Source organism: Pelecanus crispus, chromosome 16 (genome assembly GCF_030463565.1).
Source record: "Pelecanus crispus isolate bPelCri1 chromosome 16, bPelCri1.pri, whole genome shotgun sequence".
Taxonomy (NCBI): domain Eukaryota; kingdom Metazoa; phylum Chordata; class Aves; order Pelecaniformes; family Pelecanidae; genus Pelecanus; species Pelecanus crispus.
Window position 1 is genome coordinate 8,638,077 of NC_134658.1, and position 22,974 is coordinate 8,661,050.

General features: G+C 39.5%; 1 protein-coding gene across 4 annotated transcripts; it reads left to right on the forward strand.

Moving 5' to 3' along the window:
* On the forward strand, nt 1-22,736 carry LOC104032625 (protein argonaute-3). 4 transcript variants are annotated; one of them, XM_075722136.1, is made up of 18 exons: nt 1-143; nt 4,629-4,749; nt 5,299-5,507; nt 6,831-6,967; nt 9,606-9,740; nt 12,533-12,620; nt 12,765-12,912; nt 13,228-13,372; nt 14,633-14,730; nt 14,937-15,070; nt 15,544-15,728; nt 16,005-16,164; nt 17,339-17,429; nt 18,234-18,428; nt 18,787-18,921; nt 19,573-19,674; nt 21,336-21,535; nt 22,164-22,736. In XM_075722136.1, exons 1-18 carry the CDS (start codon nt 28-30, stop codon nt 22,270-22,272), a joined length of 2,508 nt encoding a protein of 835 aa, XP_075578251.1. In that variant the 5' UTR covers nt 1-27; the 3' UTR covers nt 22,273-22,736. The 4 variants fall into 4 exon arrangements, with proteins under 4 accessions (XP_075578251.1, XP_009483303.2, XP_075578252.1 ...); XM_009485028.2 differs by having other exon boundaries at nt 13,228-13,347; nt 14,608-14,730; XM_075722137.1 differs by lacking the exon at nt 22,164-22,736 and having other exon boundaries at nt 13,228-13,347; nt 14,608-14,730; nt 21,394-21,438.
* The last annotated feature ends 238 nt before the right edge of the window (nt 22,737-22,974 follow it).

Consider the following 22,974-nt stretch of genomic DNA (forward strand, 5'->3'; position numbering starts at 1 on the left):
GTGCCCAGACGTCCTGGCTATGGCACCATGGGCAAACCCATTAAACTGCTGGCCAACTGCTTCCAAGTTGAAATCCCAAAGATTGATGTCTACCTCTATGAGGTGGATATCAAACCAGATAAGTGTCCTCGGAGGGTGAACAGGTAAGAAGGTGAAATTTGTCTTGTAAATTATACTGAAATTTTTGAGCAACAGCGGGACCTACTGAAGTAAATATAGTCTCTATGTAGCTTAAAATCTGAGCATTATGCTACGGAGACCTGCGTGCAAGTTCTCACAAACACCTGTGACAGTGGTACAGAGCCTGTTCCAGTTTGGTTGTGACCAGATGCTATGAAGCGGGCCAGCCGTTAGCGGTCACAGTACTTTGAGCTGTTTGGCAGCAACCCCTGTTCTTCAGGACAGCATAAATAAGGTATAGCTGTAGGTAGTTACCTTTTTTTGGCTGCAATACCGGCTGTTGAATCATTTGAGTTAGCAGGAATCTGCTGCTGTGGGTGTTTTTATCCTCAGTTGATGCTGAGATACGTTGCAGCATTGGTTAACGCGAAAGGTTCCCCGGCGTGGTTCGCTTGGGCGCTCTGATCGGAAGCGAGTGACTAAAAGCCATCGCTGCAGGTACAGGAGGAGGCAGCCTTCAGCTGGAAAGCTTCCACTAGGAGTAGTGGTATGAAAGCACTGCAAACAAACTAGTTTTCCCCTTGTTAATAGGTATATTAATATGCATCAGTATATTTGAAATGGTCAGACTTGGTTTGAGCTCCACCGGTGTCCTTCTCTGTTGTTACAGCATTTTGTGTAGGGCGTTGTATCTCGTCTTGTTTTCACGTCTGCTATGTGTTAGGGTCAGTTAAATCCCTTGCTAGGCTACTTTGTTTCTAGATTGCTGGTAAAATGAAGATAATATTTTCATATTCCATATCCCTGTTCATTTACTGATCCAACAAACTGGACTTATTGAGTGCTGGATTCTTCAGCCTTAACAGATTGCTAGAACAGCTCTTTATATATGGTTTTTGTGTCTTTTGTCCTAAACCTCATAAATTTGGGAGCCAGAGAAGCCTCCTCAGAAGGAGAAGTTGATTAAAAACCTGACATGAGCGCTATAATCATTTTTGCTTTTTAAAGATTACAACATTTTGTATTTCCTGTATTTCTTCTCTGCATTGAATAATTTTTTTAGGAGGAGTTACTTGTTAGTCTCTTGTGAAATCTGTTTCATCAGTTAAAGTTCAGGGTAGCTGAAAAGAAATATATTCCTCTTTCATCTGCAGCTCTCGGGTTTTTTATATTTTAACAATAACATATTGCTAGGGCCTGATTCTGGCCGGTGATTTTTTTCCCCCGTGCTACTTGCATACTGCAGTTATGAAGGCTATATAAATACCTATGTGAAGTATTAATTAAAAGGAAACTAATAAATTGCTGAAATTGGGACATAATAGTTCTGTGTGCATTAATATTTAATATAATCTTACTGTTAAGAAAGGTTAATTTCCTACCGTATTGTTAAATAAAGAATGCTTGTGAAGCCATGTTCCTAGGGATACAAGGAGAATATAAACTGCTCTAAACTGACTGGTTTGTATGTCTGGTTCTTTTCTAGTGTGATCTAGTAATGAAGATAAATGTAATTTCCGTTAGAATCTGTTGACCAAAACCACTTTTTTTGTCTGTTGTGTGGCAGTGCTTGATTAAAATAGACTAAGGGAGACAAAGCTGTAAAAACCCTGATTGCTCCAGCAATTGCAGTCTGTGACTCTGTGTATTTAGTTGTCTCCATAACAGTGGGAGAAACTACAGATGTTTGAAAATAGTGCATTTGAAATAAGTTGTTTTAAAATAGCAACTAAATTTTATTTAAAATTTAAAAGAAAAAAAAAATCCCTTTCGTGGTCCTGCTGGTAGGGTAATTTCAAGCTTCCTTCCAAAATCAAAACTGATGTTTGCCACAGCTTGTTTTAATTGCTTATGTCTTAGATAAATGCTGTGTCTTCTGAAGTTTTTGGTTCACGTGGAGAGAGGCAAAAGTATTTTGCTTGAGTTTCTGAAGTAACTCTGTGTGAAATGATCAGTATTTTTGCTCACCTAAATAATAATGATTTCCAGAAGAGCATGTTTGCAGCTGATGCTTTTCGTACCTTTTGCAAGTCTCAGCTTGAGCACCTAACCATTGCTTTTGACTTCTGTTAGGTTGTCTGAGGGTTGGTTGTTTCCCAGAAGTGCTTTTTATAGACTGGAGTTAATTTTAAGTGCTTTTGGAGGTTTCTCATGCATAAATTTAGTTGTTGTAGTAAAGATGTAGTTCAGATGCACGTGTAACTTTGTCCAGCAGCTCATCAACTTTCTAGTCTACCGATAAAGACGCTGGCTTGCTTCTCCTTGTTCGTGTTACCGGCTGGTGGAAGCAGTCGTCTGATTTTTGTCAAGGTGAACTGAGAAGACTAATTGAACACAGGCAGCAAACCTAATGAGTTGCTGTAATAGTCAGATATTTTTAAATGAAAGACTAAATTTGTTCTCAAACTTGACAGCAAATACAGTATGTAAATTACGAATCCTAATACAAGCTGTAGTTTAAAATCTGAAAGCTGAGGGTAACTCTTGCATGCGTATTGTTTTTTTCAAAGTAGGGAACTGTGAAATTGGTTATTTAAAAATACTACTACTTTACCAACTTTTATACGTGTAAAAAAATGTGGCAGATGTTAGTTAAAAACTGCAAGAGCTTGTATAAATGAGCCCAATAAAAGAATATAGTATCTGCTGAATAAATGACTTTGGATAGCGTGCTGTGGATTATGCAGAGAAGAATGGCTTTCATTAGTCTAAATTGAAATCAGTATACTGAAATACCTGCTTTGAAGAATTTTCCTTAGAAATATATTTTTCCCTTTCTCTTGCATGCTGTGACAGTTATTTCTAAGAAGTCAGTGGATTTACATAGACTCAGCTATTCTGGAATAGTTTCTGACTAATATCCTGCCTGCATGCTTGTATTTGGAATAAAGAGGAGTTTTAGTTCCTGAATAGTTGCTGGTTTTTTCAAATTCACCTGCACCTTTATTAGCTTTTAGCAGGAGGGAGGCTTTAAAATCTAGAGCGTCTTCTGTTTCCTTTTCACTTTCCTTTATAGCGATGCTCTTCACGGCTGTTTCCGCTGTGCTGTAAGCTGGAAAGCAGAAGGTGAAGAACGCTTTGCTTTGAAGCGTGCTGAGGGCGCGAGATCGGCGGCAGAGCTGCAGCTGCGAACTGTCGGTTTTGCTTTACAGAGCCTCTTGCTTTCTCCCTCCTGCTCCTACTCCTCATCACTAACTTTTATCCCTCTGTTTTTGTCACAGGTTATGTGACAATAAGTTGGCACTCACGGAAATAGGGTTTTTGCGCGCTTATCCCCGTGCATAGTGTTACAAGAGAGCAGCGTACCAGTGCGGAACGGGGTTTTCAGATAAGATGGTCTTGGGCAGGAGCACAGCTGAGCGCTAAGTAGATATTTTGAAGTTGCTTGAGTATATTGATGTGCTTTTAGCTGATGAAAGAATTTGGATTCTGAGAGTTTAGTAACATGAACTGTGAAATGGAGAATCTCTCTTCCCTTTCCCCAAGTGCCAGCTGAGAGGTGAAAGTACTGCTCCTAATTTTGCATGAAGAGGAAGTCAATATTTATTGTCGTCTTGAAGTATTTAAAGTTATTATTGCCTGGTCAGGAAATGGTGTACTGGTAAGCTTCTGCTTTGCAAGAATGCTAGTTTGCATATGCTTAAGAAAAGTGTTTAATTTCTGTAGAATAAGGGAGTTACATTGTATGAAGTAAGATACAGTTGTGCCACTGAAACACAAAGAATCCCCAAAGAATTAAAATCCTGAAGGCATGATTCAGAGGTATTGCAAAAGTCTATTATATCTACTACTTGTATCAAGAAACCTTTTTTTTATACAAGATGAAAATTTTATGGTGTTTTTTTCAAGGGTAATTTCAGTGCTTGTATCAGGTTACTATTTTCTTTATTGCCATCAACTCGTAATAGAGTTAGTTAGGAGAATCTATAATTATGTGCAAATTCAATCAGACTTTTACCTGATTTTGTAAAAACTCAGACTAATAAGGACTTAAAGCTAAAACTTTTTTTGTCAGGGTACCTCATTTTTATGCACAATGTAGGCAGAATTCAAAACTCTTGTTAATTAAAGAGCAGATGAACATTACTAGGTAGACAGTACAATTAACTCCTGCTTCCATGAACTAGCATAGCTTTCAGCTGTGAGTTTGTACTAGTTTTTCATAATACCAGCTTGTGGGTTTCTTCCAAGGTAAGTGTGTCCTTGCTTTGTGTAATAAAGGTTATACAAAGGCCTCAGTAATTTCTGGGACTTTCTGAAATTACTTCAGTAACAATAATTTCCCATATTTGAGCGATTGCGTTGATTCTGTTTTATTCTTTGGTGTTTATCTGTTATTTTAGTTGAAGTATGTGAAGCACCTTTTTGGAATATCAGTGGGTGTTCTATAATTCACTTGAGTAATACGTTTGTTGAAACTACTTCAGCAAAACACAGAGTGTGTGGGAGCCAGTTCCAGTCTGATACTTCTTTGAAAACATCTTCAATGTAAATATCAACTTTTCTAGGGAGGTGGTGGACTCAATGGTGCAGCATTTTAAAGTGACAATATTTGGGGACCGTAGACCGGTTTATGATGGGAAAAGAAGCCTCTATACAGCCAATCCGCTTCCTGTGGCCACTACTGGGGTAAGATAACTGGGGAGAAAAATGATATTTGTAACAGCCTCTTAGGAAAGAAAAAGAAACCAGCCCAACTTCTGGTATTGCCGAGTTCAGAAAAGCTGGAAGTATCTTAGAATATCTGTATTGAAATGGAGTCCTTCTAATATATTTTCTACAAATTCCAATGTATGTAAACGTGCATGTAATAGTTGCATTCAGAACCTCCCCTAGAATTTAGTAGCCTCTTTCTATAGCGGAATCTATTAAATAATCAGTTTTACACACTGTAATACATTATCTTATGATGAAGTACTATTAAAATCAAACCACAGTTTCTCTGGAATGAAGAGTTCTCTGATTCAAGATGACAAAGTTACATGATCCTCTTCTGCTTGGTGAGGACCCAGTTCTCTTTATTTGGTGCATTTGAGAATGTACTTTTATCAAGTGTGCTGTGTCCTAAATGTCTGTTTTTGAGCCTCTGGCCTAGTTATGGGAAGGAGTGAAAACTCAAGGCTACCAGACTTGAGATTAAACAGCTGCCTTTTTTTTTTCTTTCCCTCCCCCACGCAGGTGGACTTGGATGTGACATTACCGGGAGAGGGTGGAAAAGATCGTCCCTTCAAAGTGTCGATAAAGTTTGTTTCTCGGGTGAGCTGGCACTTGCTGCATGAAGTTTTGACAGGAAGAACCTTGCCTGAGCCTCTGGAACTAGACAAGCCTATCAGCACTAACCCCGTTCATGCTGTCGATGTGGTGCTACGACACCTGCCCTCCATGAAGTAGGTTCACTCTCTTCCTGCAGTCTGTCTTTACCTGAAGTATGCCCATGGGGAGATCTTCTCCCCTGTTTCTTCACAGGTGAAAAGAAAAAAATGATCGCTCCCCTTACACAGCACAGCTGGTTAGCTGAACTGGGGAGATTGAAGCTCATTATGTAGAAATGTGTATTTCTGTAGACATTTAAACTCCAGAGCAGGTGAGGTATTTATTTGAAAAGATCAAGAACCAGGAGACACTTATAATGGGCCTTCATTGAAATACTGAGAGATTACAGTACACTGTCGGACTGCTTTTGTGTTTTCTGCTCAAATTGAGTCAAGTATTTGTGCACTTGATGGCAGCGACTGTCTAAAAAGCATGAGTCTTTTTAATTCATTGATATACCCATCAGTGATGCATGCTTCTCTTGTTTTAAATACACAGTTGAGACTAAATACCTGTTAACAGGTATCTGACAAATCAAGAACTAAGTTACCTTACCCTTTCTGATATTCCACTTCAAGAAAGTATAATCTCATAACAGAGTGTGGTGTTCTTTATCTCGGAACCCTGAAACGTTGGAGAAGGCCAAATTAATTTTGCTTTACTTGGTCAATGAAAGTTACTTTAAAAGTTTGATTGCTGGGTTTAGAGGGTAGGATGGCTTTGCAGTGGTGTTTTTCATTGTGTGTAACTGACTCAAAAAAAAAAAAAAAAAAGAAAAGACTTATGGTTTTGTGGAAACCAGTGTTCCTTAGCTACCCTGGATCCTAAGAAAACATGAAAGATGTTAACCTCTGTGCTAATGTCTGTCCATTACAAATGTGAAGAGGCGTGGAGGTTTGTGAACAGCTGTCTTCTACCTCGGAGAGAAACATTAGTTGCTCTCGTTCTTAGTTTCCACCATAGTTATTCCTTCTCTCAGTGTACGTTGTATTCAAATATTCCCTAGTAAAACATGCAAAATGATCTTTAAGGGTCAGCCCAGTATATGCAATGCTGTTGTACAGAATCTGCTGTGATGAAGATTATATTTTCTTGGAGTGGAAGATCAGAAAGGGTAAGCTACCTTAGTTCTTGATTTGTTGTAAAAACTGAAAGTGGTGGTGCATTGCTAAAACTAGTAAATGTTTTGTCTAAATTTAAAAACGCTGCAATGGGAACAGAAGCATTTGGAGTGTGTTGTTTAAACTTGGTTCTAGGCACAGATTCTTGGTGTGCAAATTTAAAAAAACAAAACAATGCTGTGTGTTATAATCTTTATTAAAGAGTTTTTATTTGGAAAAGCAATATTTTATATTTGGAAAGCAATAGCATAACCATGTGGTCATCTTTTTCACTAGGTATACCCCTGTGGGCCGCTCCTTTTTCTCAGCTCCAGAAGGCTATGATCACCCCCTGGGTGGAGGCAGGGAGGTCTGGTTTGGATTCCACCAGTCTGTTCGGCCTGCCATGTGGAAGATGATGCTCAATATCGATGGTAAGTTGGGATTCAGGGTTAAGGATAAAGGTAGAAATGAACATGCCTCTAAGAATAAAAACGACCTTGCCATTCGGTCATTTTACTGCCATGTGCTTGAGTTGGTGGTACCACATTTGTGTGTGGTAACAACTTGGTGCCATCTGTGCAGAGGGATTTAGTAACCAGAAGCCATCTTCTATACTGATTTCTTAATTCGTATTGTAAATAATAAAGAGTTAAAGTGGCTTGGGGTATTTTGCTAGAATTTATATCAGAATAAGAAAACTTCCAAACTTTAATTGCTTTATAGACAAGGCGTTTTCACCTGAAAAATACTTGTCTCATTGCTCAGTTTGAAGATGTAGTAGTTGTCTCTTGTAGTATCCTTATGAAACACAACATTAATTGTGAAGTCAGCCTACTGCAGAACTTATAATGGTAATAGTAGTGAGATAGTAATAAGGTATGTAATAATGTATATATTATAATGTAAAGCTTACATTGGCTTCCTGTTCAGCCAGTTCAAACCAGACCTATATGGCAAAGGCTACCTAGAAATCCTAGTCTGTTTTTCTGGATTTGTCATTATGCTAGTGTTTCGGCAGAAGTTTACCTGCCATGTTAAAAAAAAAAAAAAAAACCCTATATAGAAAGGAAAAGCCTAGCATAGCTTGTTTTCCTACATAATTTCTGTATTGGTGTATCCACGGTAATACAGGCAAATTACTTAAGATGTGGCTCCATGCAGCTGTCCACAGTAGGTGTTGTTCAATACTTCCAAGAAAACCCTGTAAGATACATCACAAACACTTCTGTGAATAGGGCTAATTGAGATGGGCTTTCTCATGCAAAATCAGATCTGCTTTGCACCGCTTTATTAAGTTGCAGATGAATGCGTCTGAGATCAACTGGTGCATGTGTCAGACTCCTTGGTGCTGTAAGCACTCTGAGTCTATTTAGTTGGTAAACCCCTCTTGAAAAATGTCAGCGTGTGAGATGCAGGTGCTGCCTAAAGTTTTCTCTAATTCACATTCTGTTCTCGCTGTCTGTTTGAAATGCTTTATGAAACCAAGGTAAATAGTCTGTCTTTTTTGCACTAGGTTAAGCGCTCTAAGTCAGGTTTTCTGTCTTAGAGCATAATAAAACGTTGCAGATGATACTGAGCTTTCATGATGAAAATTTGCAAGTCCGTGTCTTCTGGTTTACCTAAATTGTGGATGATACTGATGTGACTTCAGATGGGTTTGTTCTTGCAAAATTACCTTTCAAACAGTAGCCATGGTGTAGCTATTGTTTGAAAAATGAATGTAAAAATCTTACCAGTCTGAGAAATAACCAATACTAGTATCTACATGCTAGGTACTGAGAGAACGAAATTCAGGTAGGACAAGAGTATTAATTTACACCAATTTATGATGTACTGCACTATTACTTTCTGTGAAGCAAGCTTTTCTCACCAGCATTAGAAAGCGGAGTAGTTACTCTTGCAGTAGAAATTTTTCAGTCCTTCCTGTGAATGAGAAATCTAAGAACTTTGTAAGCTACGGTTTACGGGGCAATCACTTTATGTTGCAGTTTGAGGCTGTGAAGATTACGTTCAAATCCCATCGCTTGATTTTGTTTTAGTTGTTTAACTTGCACGAGGTTCTCTGCAAAATCTGTTTCTCTCTGTCACTTGTGTTGCTGTGGGAGACAAACCGCACGCTGCCAGTCGCTGGGGGTGTAAGCTATTTGTGTTCATTCAGTAATCGACATCCGGAGGTGTTGGCCGGAGTGCGTCATGTGAAGTTGGCAGCCTGCTAAAGTGACGCATGTCTGAAGAATGTTTCGTTGTATTAGCACAGAGATGTGGTGGGTCTGGTACATGGGATCTGGAAAACTAATAAAATGCTTGCCAAGTATTTCTTTTCTGTTGTTGCCATTTAGAGTTTTAAATGTATGGAATAGTTTGCTTGTGTTTGAGCTATACCTAGTGCCACCTCACCTTTCTTACTAAAAGGTATTGTTTCAGTTGCCTGTAACTTTGTCAAGCAGATTGTTTGTTGGACTCATGGAATGACTCAACTGTCCTGTTTAAAAGCAATGTATGGTTACTTAATGGGATTGTGCCTGCAGGGAGGGTAAGAGATTTTAGTAGCTCAAGGGTTGCACTCACTACTACACTAACATAATTTATGTATAGTCAAAATAGTGCTCATGCTTCTACCAAATATTGTTTCAATGATTGAGCAGATCGTATCATTGACAAAATTATACTGCATATTGAATGATCTTAGCTTTTCATGTTAAAAGTCTTCAGTAGAGAGATACTAATACTGTCTCTGCTTGCAGCTTCGTACAGAGCCGAAAGAGAATGTCTCTTTGGGACACTACAGCTCTCTAGAAATAAATGTTATCCGTGGAAAAACCCTTTCAAAACCTTGAAATGCAAAGCAGTTGCAGGATGACTGTGCTGGAGACTGATGTGTCACTGTGGGCCCTACGCTGGCTTTTGTATACTTCATTGTTGCAAGGCTTGCTAATCTGTTTTTAAAAATGTGTACTGCACAACATTTGCTTGAGGGTTACGTGGGATTTTAAAAAGCATTCATTTGTATACTGCTTCATGACATGCTGACTTGGGGTTTTTTTACACTTAGTATTTTGCTCTTTTTAGTTTCTGCCACTGCCTTCTACAAAGCACAACCTGTAATTCAGTTTATGTGTGAAGTTCTTGACATTCATAATATTGATGAACAGCCAAGACCTCTGACTGATTCTCATCGGGTAAAATTCACCAAAGAGATAAAGGGTGAGTAGAAATGTATCTGTTCTGTCCCAGGTAACACAATCAAGCTAATTCTAAGGGACTTGTTTTAACTGGAAACTGCTGGTTAGCATGCATCAGAAGGGCCCTGGAGCTGCCAAGAGCATTGCAGGATGCCCTGCTTGTAGTTCTAGTCCTGAATGAAACAGTGCAGCTCTACAGAAATGAAGGATGCAAAATGAGGTATGTTCCCGGTGGCTTGAAGAGGGAAAGAGAAGGTGTGTTGTTTGTTGCCTGGGTAGAGGTAAGTGGCTGTTGCCTTGCTGGACAGCTAACCTTTTCTGCGCAAGGGTCACCGAGGCCATAGTGGTATTGTGCTGAGGTCTTCTGCTGTTTAAATGCTGAGGCAAAGTGAAAATTGATTTCAAAGCTAACATCATTGATTCTTTGAAAGTATGCTGTTGCAGTGACTTCTAATAACTGGTTGCTTTATGGAAAAACAAGTACCACTTGCTAACTTGCAGCTGAAGGCCAAATTCCATTCCAAAGGAATTGCATAAGCTGCTGGTTTGAGTAGTTTCATTCCATATATGCCACTTTGCTTTGCATTTTCCCATATCCTTTTATAACAGTGTAATTTGCAGAGAGAGAAGCCTGGAAAGAGCTCAGCTCTTCAAAGCTCTGCTCTTAAACGGTTGTGTTACTTGATGGAAGATTAGGCTGTATTGAAATACTGGGCAGCAAAAAAGTAAATTTGAACTATAGTCGTGAACTAATGTGTTCATAGAAGGGTCATTAGTGGAAAAAAAACTTAAAGGAATTATCTTGTAGTAGTCCTAACATGCCTCCTTTTTACATCTACCTATCTGTCTTTGTTCTGGAAGACAGATATCTAGAGAATGAGAAGCTGTCTCTGATCTTGGATCCCTCGGATGCTTTGCTACCATAGTCAGAAAATATTGAAAGGTTACCTTTGCTGTCAATATTTGGTTTTACTACTGTAGTATCTGGGAACTCCAGGCAAGATGTGATCACGTATAGCGAAACAAACCCTGCATTAAAGAATCGGCAGTCTGTGAGCAGCTCTGTGGGAGGGTAGTGCCTTCTGTATTGTCACAGCAGATTAATGACAAAGCAGTGAAGGGGTTCCGGATACCTCTGTACGCACAACCCTCTTCTGCTTGGCCACAGTACTTCATTGTCACTTTTTTGTATTTTCTCTTAATGCTGTATCCGGGCAGTGGTAGTTTATTTTTGATTATGCCATCCTCTAAGTAATACTGATGTTAATGTTGCAATTAGCATTGTTAGGAATCAGTGAAGTACAGTTGATACTTCTTGGGGATGTCTGTGTCCCTAGTAAACTAAACACGGTATCTGCTATCTGGTACTTAGGGACCTGATTTAATGTGGGGTATTCAGTTTGTGGTCCACAATCCACGTGAGTCTCAGCATGACAAGTCATCCAACTGCTTTCTCAAAAGCCTTTACTAGTAGACTGTAGGTTGAATCTTTTGGGTGACAAGGCTCTGTTTTTAACTGCCTTCTCTTCCATGGGGCTGGGGAAAGACATAACAGCGTGTTGATGCTGTGCAGCACCTGCAACTTGCTGGTTGCAGCTGGGATAGAGTTCATTTTCTTCCTAGTAGCTGGCATAGTGCTGTGTTTTGGATTTCGTATGAGAATAATGGTGGTAACACCCTGATGTTTTAGTTGTTGCTAAGTAGTCCTTATCCAAAGTCAAGGACTTTTCAGCTTCTCATGGTCTACTGACTGAGAAGGCTGGAGGTGCACGAGAAGCTGGGAGGGGGCACAGCCAGGCCAGCTGACCCAAACTGGCCCAAGGGCTATTCCATACCATACGGCGTCATGGGCTGTATAGAAACTGGGGGGGTTGGCTGGGGGGCTGCTGCTCGGGAACGGGCTGGGCATCGGTCGGCGGGTGGTGAGCAATTGCATTGTGCATCACTTGCTTTGTATATTCTTTTATTGTTGTTATTTTCTCTTCCTCTGCTATCCTATTAAACTGACTTTATCTCAGCCCACGGGTTTTACTTTTTTTTCCCCCCCGATTCTCTCCCCCATCCCACCGGGGCGGGGAGGGTGAGCAAGCGGCTGTGTTGTGCTTAGTTTCTGACTGTGATAAGCTCAGTACTTCCAGCAGATGTTGAGTCTACTCTCTATGGACAGTACAGACAGTGCAGGCAGAGTTAATGGAAATAACCACTGAAGGGCTCTTGAAGCTGCCGTTGTTGCTGTCATTGTTATTGTGGATAGAGAGTCAAGTCTGGTGAGCCTCTGGTGTGTAGGCTGGATGCTTTTATACGAGATCTTCAGCTGCTCGAAATCTAAAGTTCAGCTTGGTCAGTGAAATGAAAGAAAATTACAGGCTGAATGTGGATACAAACCTAGGGGGAAAAATGAACACTAAGGTAGAAATCTGGTTTTGCCCTTTTAATTTCAATTACATTGGAACTGCTGGTTTTAAGAGGTATACAGCATTGAGAACGAGAACAAAAGAATATGGTGAAAACAGCCGTCTGTGTCTGAGATTAGTCATATGCCTGTTAAATGAAACTGCTACAAGACAGTCAGATGACACTGAACATTAAATATTATACATTATGATTTGGCTTTGAGGATAATACCTGATTAGTCAGAAATCAAATTGTAACGAAAGCAAAATGTTTAGAGCATAACAGTTTCTTATGTTGTGCTGTTCAACGCTGACCATCAAAGCTGCTGGATTAGAACATGTTCTATTATATGAAACGTTGTGTCTCCTGTGCAAATTTTTGTGTAGTTATGGCATCATTTTTTTTGGTACTCTTGTGCAGGTCTGAAGGTAGAAGTGACTCACTGTGGAACGATGAGAAGGAAATACCGTGTTTGTAATGTAACAAGAAGGCCTGCAAGTCATCAAACGTAAGATGCTTTTTGTCAGAGCATAAAATGTGTGATAGCTTAACGCTGAATGTGTAACAGGACCTAATATTTTATTAGTTTGAGAGATGTTGATACTTGCAACTAAGATTTCTGTACTTCTTATTAAAACGTATGTCTCTTCAGCTTTCCTTTACAGTTAGAAAATGGCCAGACTGTGGAGAGAACAGTAGCACAGTATTTCAGAGAGAAATACAACCTCCAGCTGAAATACCCTCATCTTCCTTGCCTACAAGTGGGACAAGAACAGAAACACACCTACCTGCCTTTAGAAGTAACGAACTTGTTTGGATAAATCCACTTGTTATTGGTAGACTGTATCATTTTCAAAATGTTAAGCAGCAGCGCGCTTTGCAGTACAAGCATGTTTACGTATTTACATGTTCATTATTCTTTTATTTCACTAAAGACTATCTCCATTTTTAAAAGTTGCTTCAAAGTTTAGAACTGTGAGAAAGAAGTATGCAGTTGCTTAAACACATTGGGGGTGTGTTTCGTAGCGATAGCGTAGCGTTGTGTACGCATGGTACGTTGGGATCGGTTTCTAAGTGCTCCTGTTGCCTATTGACGCTTCTGATTTTCCTTTAAGGTATGTAACATTGTAGCTGGCCAGCGGTGTATCAAGAAGCTAACGGACAATCAGACATCAACTATGATAAAGGCCACAGCGAGATCTGCTCCAGATAGGCAAGAGGAGATAAGCAGATTGGTTAGTTCTTTAATTTCAGTTCCGTGTGATACTGCTCGCTAAGTAATGCGACTGGGCCATGTTAATGCAAACACTTCCTATGTGACCAACCTAGTCTTTTCATTCCTTCCTTCTAGCCCCTCAACTTAATAGATTTTAACTACTTTTTTTAACAGGATTTATTTGAAATAGCTTGCATTGACAGCGTGAGTCCAGCACTCAGCAGTATGGGCTCTCGTGTTCTAATCTTTCCAATTACTTCCGAATAGGTATTGGAACTACTCGGGACCAATAGTTCAGTGTTTTGCTGTATTGGGCCCTTACGGTTTTTAAACTAATTTGTGAAATGGACTTGGGTTTTAGTACCCAAACTCATGAAAACAAGGTTTTGTTCTGGGTACTTTTCATTGATTTATGTTGATATTTGAACGCCATACTTTTTTGAGTTATTATAGGATACTTATATTGTAGTGGTGCTAAATACTTTTAAAATCATGAGCTAGAGTCTGAAGACTTGGGTCTTGAAAATTTCCCAGATGGTAGCATCACTCTAGCTCTACTTAATTTTAATAGGCACCGAAAACAAACTGGAGCAACTTGATTTGTCCAGAATCATACAAGGACAGGGTAGAAGACTGATTCTAGGTCTCTTGAACCTCCATCTTGTACTTGAGATGTTTGACTGCTTTCCTTAATACACACTAAATGTTTTCACCTGATAACTCCAATATCTTTTCTTGGTGCTGAATCCAGACACTCTAAACATCAGTGATCAGTGTTTTTTCTGACTTGAAATATTATAAAACTTAAATATTTTTAGCTGAATACTCTTATACACAGAGAGCTCTTGTTTGAAACTGTTTGGGTTTTGAGCTGACAAGTTAGCCAGATTTTTAAATTAAATTAAGGCTGGTCTGGAAAATACAAAAAGACATGAATGTGCAGTAATAGAATGAATTAATTTGTTTAATCTTGGGTGTGCTTGTCTCTAAAGGAGAATGCTTTTTGATCTATCCTGTGAGTAAATAAAATGCTCTTAAATAAGCATACTACAAATGAGCACTTGAGAACTAAGGGAACAAAAAAATCAGAGCCAATATATCTCATGGCATTAATTGTTTTCACTGGGGATGGCTTGATAGTGTTGAGCGGTTGAATCCGAGCCTTTTTCAATGACAAGGGGAATAGTTGTAGAACACTTCTGCAGCATTCCTGTTAGTCTTTTGGGGTTTATATGAATTATAATTAGATACTTCTCTAATATGGAGAAACTTCTTGTAGGTGAGAAGTGCAAATTATGATGCAGATCCATTTGTCCAAGAGTTCCAATTCAAAGTCCGGGATGAGATGGCCCACGTGACGGGGCGCGTGCTCCCAGCTCCAATGTTGCAGTATGGAGGACGGGTGAGGTTTTTGCTGTTTCTTTTGTTTCTCTTTTGAAGAATGATTTCCTGCACATGCTGACTATTTTAGTCAATTCAGTTGCATTGTGCAATACAGGGATCAGAGTTTGAATGGTAAACTTTTTTTTTGTTATCTTGAAACTGTAAATAGCATAGACTTTCTCTTTCTCTTTTGCTTGAATATCTGTGTTGGTTTTGTTTCCACAGAATCGAACAGTGGCAACCCCAAGCCATGGAGTATGGGACATGCGAGGGAAGCAGTTTCACACTGGTGTTGAGATCAAAATGTGGGCTATAGCTTGCTTTGCAACGCAGAGACAATGCAGAGAAGAAATACTGAAGTAAGGCATGTCATGGTTCAGGCTTTGGACTGTTCTCTTAATGAAGCCATCTTAGTGAAAACGTGAACATAGGACTTATAATGAGTTGTTTTACGTGGTTTTAATTATCTAAGATGTTAGGGAGAGAATCCAAGCTGGTTTGCTTTCTTGCGGGAAGCTACAGTCAAAGCACTGTGCCTGGGTACACCGTGGGGTTTTGGTCCTGTGACACTGCTGCTTTGTACATAGTTCCTTCTAGCACCTTGAATGAAGTGCTAAAGGTACTTCTAAACTTGTTGGGGTTTTTTTGTCCCCCCATCCTGGCCTATAGTGTTTCAAAGCTGTACAGCCTCCACATAATGAACGTTTTCAAAATCCTGCTTTGAAAGCTATTTGGTGTTATCTTTGTTTGAGTAACACAGTTCTGTCCCCTTCTGCTTTGGTTGCTGTGTGCTATTGCTACTGTGAAAATTCAAAAAACTTCTTATCTTTAGGGGTTTTACGGACCAGCTGCGGAAGATCTCCAAAGATGCAGGGATGCCGATCCAAGGCCAGCCCTGTTTCTGTAAATACGCCCAGGGTGCAGACAGTGTGGAGCCCATGTTTCGACACCTCAAGAACACCTATTCAGGGCTTCAGCTCATCATTGTCATCCTGCCAGGGAAAACACCGGTGTATGGTAAGGGAATACCTCTGTCTTTACCTGTTTGGTAATCATTCTGAGAAATTTGATGCCCAGCATATGTTAGAAAATTCTTCAGGACCATTCTTTAGACATTAGAAACCAGTGTTTTGTCTGAAGTTAAAATTAATTGGAAGCAGGTCTGAGCATGCAGGTAAGTTGGAAGTTATTTTGCAGAGTATGTACATTTAAATTATTGTGACTGAAGCGAAGATCAAAATACAGCAATAATTTGAAATGGACTCAAGTTGTATCCTAATATTTGCTTCCTAGCGGAGGTGAAGCGTGTGGGAGATACGCTGTTGGGAATGGCCACACAGTGTGTTCAAGTCAAGAATGTCATTAAAACATCTCCACAGACCCTATCAAATCTGTGCCTGAAGATTAACGTTAAACTAGGAGGAATCAACAACATCCTCGTACCTCATCAACGGTAAGAATCTTTGTGGAGGCTCATTTGGGTTTTGTTTTAACAGATGTGGTTAAGCTTGATACTTAGCACCCAAAATTTAAATGCAGCCAGGTTTTAAGTTGAAATAGTCTTCTGTGATATTTGAGGTAGAATTAAATTTCTTCTAGCCTGTGCTCTGAGAGGTGGTTGGCTCGTGAGTTAGGTCTCAAGCCAAGGTTCTTTCCAAATGTTTGATCAGTATCAAAAATTTGAAGAGAAACTGCAGATCTAGAGATTTTGAAATATCAATATAATCAGAATTTTTCTGCAGGTTTAGGAGCACACAACACATCACAGAAGAATGTAACTCTTGGTTAACCTATCAATGTGCTGTTAATAAGGGTAGAAGAATACTGGAGGCATCTTACTTCTCTCACTTTTATAGGCTGGGTGATTCGACTCACACTTGTTCTTTGCGTGGCTATTTCTATGTGTGTTCCAATTGCTTTGATGCCTTCAGTGAGAAGGTTTGACAAGCCCAACCCATGTGTGCTCCCATCTTTCTGGAGAAGCACAAGTCTTTCAGTCCTGAAGACTAGAAATTCTGGTTGACTCTAACCTTTACTAGAGCATATCTATTCTTTGAGTGGAAATACGCGTAATGCAAGGTAGCAAGCCAGAAAAACTTTTGGAGTGGAAAACTTAAGAGTTCTTTCCTGAGACTTCCTGAGAGCTTAGAATCAAAGTTTAAACGTGAAACAATGGTGTGGAAAATATTTTGAAGGCACTGGGAGACCGTCCTGCTGCTTAAATCCTGTAAGCCAGAACAATGTGCGGTGCTGCACTCGGCCAGTCGTTGCGTGACTGATGCAGTACCAAAGCGGTGCTTAGCTGACCTCCAAGCGCTAGTGTAATCAGCCTGTAGAGTGGTGGTTTCTGTAAGAAGCTGTCTGTAGTGTTCAGGTGTTACTATGGCTTTTCTCCACTAGAATCATGCCACAGTTAAATGGCAGAGTATTTTGGAATGACTGCTGTGGTGGTTTCGAAGTTCACATCTGTGCACAAAGATTTCATTGTTTAGGTTTGGCCAGAGTACCCGATAAGAAGGCTTCTCTGGGCAGCCTAGCTGAAATAGAAACAAAACCCCATATTGAGCAATAACCTTGTGCCAACTGTTCAGCTACAAGTGTGACTTAGCACTTTTTTCTTTTTGAAGACCTTCTGTGTTCCAGCAGCCAGTGATCTTTTTGGGAGCTGATGTCACTCACCCTCCTGCTGGAGATGGAAAGAAGCCTTCCATAGCTGCTGTAAGTTTTATTAAATCGGCATTGTTTTTTCATCTTGGGTAAATGCAACTCATGGACTATGTCTATGTCAATTACCTTTCAGGGCTTATATCTTTTCAGGGCATTTCCAGTGTTACTTAAAATCTTGTCTTTAAAAGAAGAACACTGCTTGATACTTCAGACTGTTTTCTTAGCTTTTTAATTTTTAAATCAAGGTAAAATGGCAGTCGCATTAATATATTTCTGCAAAAATATTCTAAAGGAAATAATGCAGCTTTGTGATGTTAGTTAATAATACTTTTGTATTTTTAAAGGAGAAAAATGTAATTAAAGGCCTGGTTTGGCAGGAATGTTTTTGACACTTCTTACCTTTTGTGTTGGTACAGTCCAGGACATCAAGGTGATGGGTGGATGCTTGGTCAGTCCCTTCCTATTTTGTCCCCTTGGTATTTTACTTGGCATTGATTGCAGTTACAGATACTGCATCCTTGTTTAAAGTAACTAAGGCAAACTGAAGTGTTTCTCTGTGTAAAAGGTGAGAAACCTTCAAAGAAAAAAGTCTGTGTCTGGATTATAAGAATGCGCATTAGTGTGCTGTCAACAGAGGGGAAGACTCCAATTCTGCAGATGCATTTCGGGGTGCTTGGAGGGCAAGTTTTACGTCTCTTTTCAAAAGGTGTTAAACCTGTACCTACTACAAGTTCCAGTTAAAAATGTTACAAGAGCATTTTTTACTTGAAAATTGCTCTTGGCTTTTTTGCTATTTTAATTTTTTTTTAATAGAATTGATCTTGAAGCCTTTAGTCATGTAATCTTCCTCTGAAGGTTGTAGGTAGTATGGATGCTCATCCAAGCCGGTACTGTGCCACGGTGAGAGTTCAGCGACCCCGGCAGGAGATCATCCAAGATCTGGCCTCCATGGTGAGAGAGCTTCTCATCCAGTTCTACAAGTCAACACGCTTCAAGCCCACGCGTATCATCTTCTATAGGGACGGGGTCTCTGAAGGACAGTTTCGACAGGTTGGTTCATTGTGGGTTTCTTGAAGGACCGTGTTACTATATAACAACTCCAGTTCTCATATTTGAATAGCTGTACTGTTAAGAGTTGCTTATGTTTACACCAAGATACCACAAAATAATTGAGACTTCCAAGGAGAGAATTTCTTAAGCGTGTTGGGTAAGAAAAGTTGCAACTTCTTTCCTGTCTGGGAAGGAGAGGTCTTAGAACTTGGGAAACAATGTATTTCTAAGTACTTCCGAAGATTATTAATTGTGTAGCAAAGCTGCACTTAGTGTTAACTACAAACCATTTATATAGGCGTTGTGTGTAGAATACAATGGAAGGAAAACCTAAACTATTCTGTTTTTGTGCTTGTAGGTTTTGTATTATGAACTGCTAGCCATTAGAGAAGCCTGCATCAGTTTGGAGAAAGATTACCAGCCTGGAATAACCTATATTGTGGTGCAGAAGCGACATCATACACGATTGTTCTGTGCTGACAGAACAGAAAGGGTAATCGTTGCCCTCTCTCATAGTAGCCTTGTGTGAAAAGTTTGATGTCAAGCACTTTGCTGCTGGAGAAAATATTAGCATGGGCTTCTCTGTCAATCTGATTGTCTTTGCATTCAGGGAAGGTGTTGAATTGATAAGCGCAAAATGTGGCCCCAAATTGAAAAATCGTTGACCTTAAGTATGTTTAAAAAAAAAAAAAAAATACCCCTCAGGCTTTGTCATGTTGCACAATGATACTGTCTTTGTCGGTGAACTATAGGTAATATTCATGTAACTAACTCGGACCAAGTCTACAGCAATTGTAATAGAAGAAAATACAAAACAATGGAGCCCTTAACTTTTCTGTTCTGAGTGAGTCAATCCAAACTCAAGCTGACAATTCTAAATACAAATGTATGTGCAGGTGTTCTGGCTTTGAGATTGAAAGTTCTAAAGTGCCGTAGGCGCAGTGTTCTGCGGTGGGGTGGTAGAGAGCCATACAGTGTCCTTGTCAAACATCCTAGGCTGCTCTGCTGACACTTTCCAAACAGTACTGAGGCAGTTCATTTGCTGAAACCTTGCATGCGTTGAATAGAAACTTGTATTTTTTGATTACAGTTGAGATGTATAAGCAGTTGTTAGCTGCACTTTTTAACAAAACCTTTTCTCTAGGTTGGACGAAGTGGCAATATTCCTGCTGGAACAACTGTAGATACAGACATTACACATCCATATGAGTTTGATTTTTACCTCTGTAGCCATGCTGGAATACAGGTACGATTGTTTCTTTTTAAGTAAATGTGAATTTAGAACATGTTTTTCTCCCTTTTCTGACACTTGTGTTTACAAACAGTTATTTAGTAGGGGAATGTCATGTAGCTCAGTTCTATCTGAGATCACATTTATTGTGGGACTAAGTATTATGTGCTTAAGAGGTGGTCTCTGCTACACCTTTAAAACTTGCATTGATGGTAAGTGATGCTTTTTTAAGTTTATTTTAAAGAGGTCACTTTATTTTGTACTGTTGCTATTTCTGAAAATAAAACTTGCTACTTTTATGATTTGTAGCCACAATGAAATAAACATTGAATCAAGTTTTCAAATGTAAAGAGTTTGAAAGGCTGAAGGCAATGTTTGATTGTTTGCTGACTAAATGCAGACTAGTGAATTACAGGCTGTGGAAATAAAATCCAACAATGTGGTGGTATTGCCAGCAATACAGTGGGGAGTCAACTTAATGACAAAAACTGTATCGCGATACTGCTTAAAAATGGAAAAAAATTAACTCTAAATTTTTAATCATGTGACTCTGACCACATTGTCATAAGTTTTGTTTAGGTTGGGTGGGCATGGGTTTTTTTCCAGTTTTGAATCATTGCAATGTTTTTTATTCAGGAGTTCAAAACTTCTGCTGCTTTTCTCCACTTAAATGTCTATCTTTATGGTAGATCTGGGCAAGCTAGTTTTTGGCCCCTTGGGGAAAAAAAATAGTATCAATATAAGTTGAAGCAGAAACCCCAGATGTAGTTGCAGCCCGTTGTTTTTAATATAGTAAGCCACAAAGAAGTCTCAGCTAAATTGACACTTTATATACTTTTTAAAAAAAAAAAAAAAAAAAAGCTTCTACACATAACTGTTGACCTAATTCAGTTACACTGTAAGATTTAACTCTAATCACACCTTTCGGGGGGGGGGAAGCAGGAGGGAAGAGGAGTGTTCACTCCAAGAGAGTGTCTTTCAAAGTAAGTGCAAGTCAGTCATTTAATGGAGAACTGCTAAGACTTCCCAAGACCTGTGCTCAGTATTTGGTACTTGTTAGTGGTCTATAAGGACACGTTAAAGTAGTGATGGTGGAAGGGTGTATCTGGGGGGAGCCTTGACACGAGTGACATGTAAAAATCTGATCCAGCTTAATGCCGAAGAGCAGTGCAACTCTTGAACCTGTAGGAAAGATGACATTGTGTGGAAGTACAGAAGTGTACGTGTTTGTAGAACTCTGTAGGTAACTTCTGAAATACTGGAGTCGTTTCTAGTGTTCATACTTGAAGTTAGGGTGCTAGGGAATTGGAAGGAGTTAAAAGCAGCAGTTATTTCTCTGGGAAAAGTGTCTTGGTGAGAAACAGTTTTAATTGAAGGTAGTTAAGAGGTGGTGTAATCATGGTTTAGTCATGTTGGGAGCAGGTTTTGATCGTTGAGGGTTATCTAGAAGGCATGTGGGTTTTTTTCCAAGCAAGAATAATTAAAGTAACATAATCATGTAAATGTTAGACTTCTTATTCATCTTTAAATACATTTAGGGCTGACATTAAGACTGAATTTTCTTTGGCTGCTGTTACGTAGGAGTTCAGACTAGGCAGTCTGGCCCTTTCTGAACTTATTCTGACTTGATTGTATGGAAAAGCCAGTTAAGTGAACTGATGTTCCCTTCTTCTTAGGGTACCAGCCGTCCCTCACACTATCATGTTTTGTGGGATGATAACTGTTTTACTGCAGATGAACTTCAGCTGCTGACTTACCAGCTCTGCCACACATATGTGCGCTGTACACGATCGGTTTCTATACCTGCACCAGCGTATTATGCTCACCTGGTAGCATTCAGAGCACGATACCATCTTGTGGACAAAGAACATGACAGGTAAATGAAAATGTGTGCTTAAGTTTTTGTCCCCATTGGTCTTTGCTCCATTGTCAGGCATAAAGCCATCTGACTGTAGATAATTACTGCTCATTTTGCAGTTAGTTTTTGTTACCTCTGGGATTAGTCTTAAGATAATCATTGCTGACAGCTGCTGCTCAGTATCAGACCAGAGTGGGTTGGTGGATTCTACTGAATAACACTCAGATTAAAAGGATTAAGTTTAGTTTAATAAAGTATTCTGTTATTGCTTTGATGTGGTCTGAGGGAGTCGAGCCACGCATTTTGTTTTTTGCTTTAGAATTAGAGTAGTCATGAATGAAGCAAACGTTAAGTGTCTTCCACTTATCTAACTCTGCTTTGTACGTCAGAAGTATTTTATAACCTTCAAGCCATCAATGTATTTGTAACAGGCTTATTTTTAGATGAACAAACTGAGCAGCTAAGGTAAAGGGATTTGTCAAACGCCTTGAGGTTGCTGGGTTGAATAGACAAGTAGATTTTTCTCAGTGTCCAGCTCTATTACCAGTGCCATGTTGCTCTCCTAAACATTGAAGAGGTGTGAAGGCGGCTTTTTGATCCGAATTAACGTGATTTACAGACTGGCTTGTCTTTCGTTTCCTTGCAGTGCTGAAGGAAGCCATGTTTCAGGACAAAGCAATGGGAGAGATCCGCAGGCCCTCGCGAAGGCTGTACAAATTCACCAAGACACCTTACGCACGATGTACTTCGCTTAAGTCAATAAAATGGGAGCATACTTGCTGAAAGGAAGAACTGAAAAATTAAGCCACATACAGTGTATGTTTCCAGTGGGGTTGGTTTATGGGGTGTGCCTCCAATCATGCTGAAGTTGACACTGCGCAGGGCGAGAGGCTAACCCTTGAATTGACACACGGAAGATTGTTTACTTCATCGAGGAACACAGCACTATTATGCAATATGAAACCAGCCAACAGCTTTTTTGGCGCGGTCTCCTGTAGGAAGCACCGCCATCTTTTTTTTTTTTTTTTTTTTAATTTCTCGTAGTTTAACCCTCTTATGCCTTTACCTCAAGTTGCTCGGCAGCACAACTATCTTTGCAAAAAAAAAAATAATAAAATAAAAAAATGAATGGTATAATTTTAAAAAAGAAAAGCAAACCACCTTTATAGGAACAATCATGATGATTGTTTGGGGGAGGGAAGTGTGCAAAAAAAAAAAAAAAAAAAAAATTAAGTTTTTTTACCCCACTGTGTTGAGGAATCTTTCTCTCAATGATGCCATCAAACATTCGAATGTGAACATATCAAAGTACATTTGAATGTACAGCACTAGCTAGAAAAAAACGAGGGGGGCGAAGATGTTTTGCACACTAATCCAGTAATTTGAACATAACTTAGCCAACTGCTGCCTTTGTGTCTTTCTTCACAGCTTTGGAGTTCTCTGCTCCAATAGTTCCC

Excerpts from the sequence above, each read along its gene's own strand:
- LOC104032625 (XM_075722136.1), top strand. The coding sequence starts at position 28 with ATGGGCAAACCCATTAAACTGCTGGCCAACTGCTTCCAAGTTGAAATC. Across the intron at positions 15,729-16,004 it reads AGGGAAAACACCGGTGTATG|CGGAGGTGAAGCGTGTGGGA; the intron begins GTAAGGGAATAC and ends TTTGCTTCCTAG. Across the intron at positions 18,922-19,572 it reads GTGCTGACAGAACAGAAAGG|GTTGGACGAAGTGGCAATAT; the intron begins GTAATCGTTGCC and ends CCTTTTCTCTAG.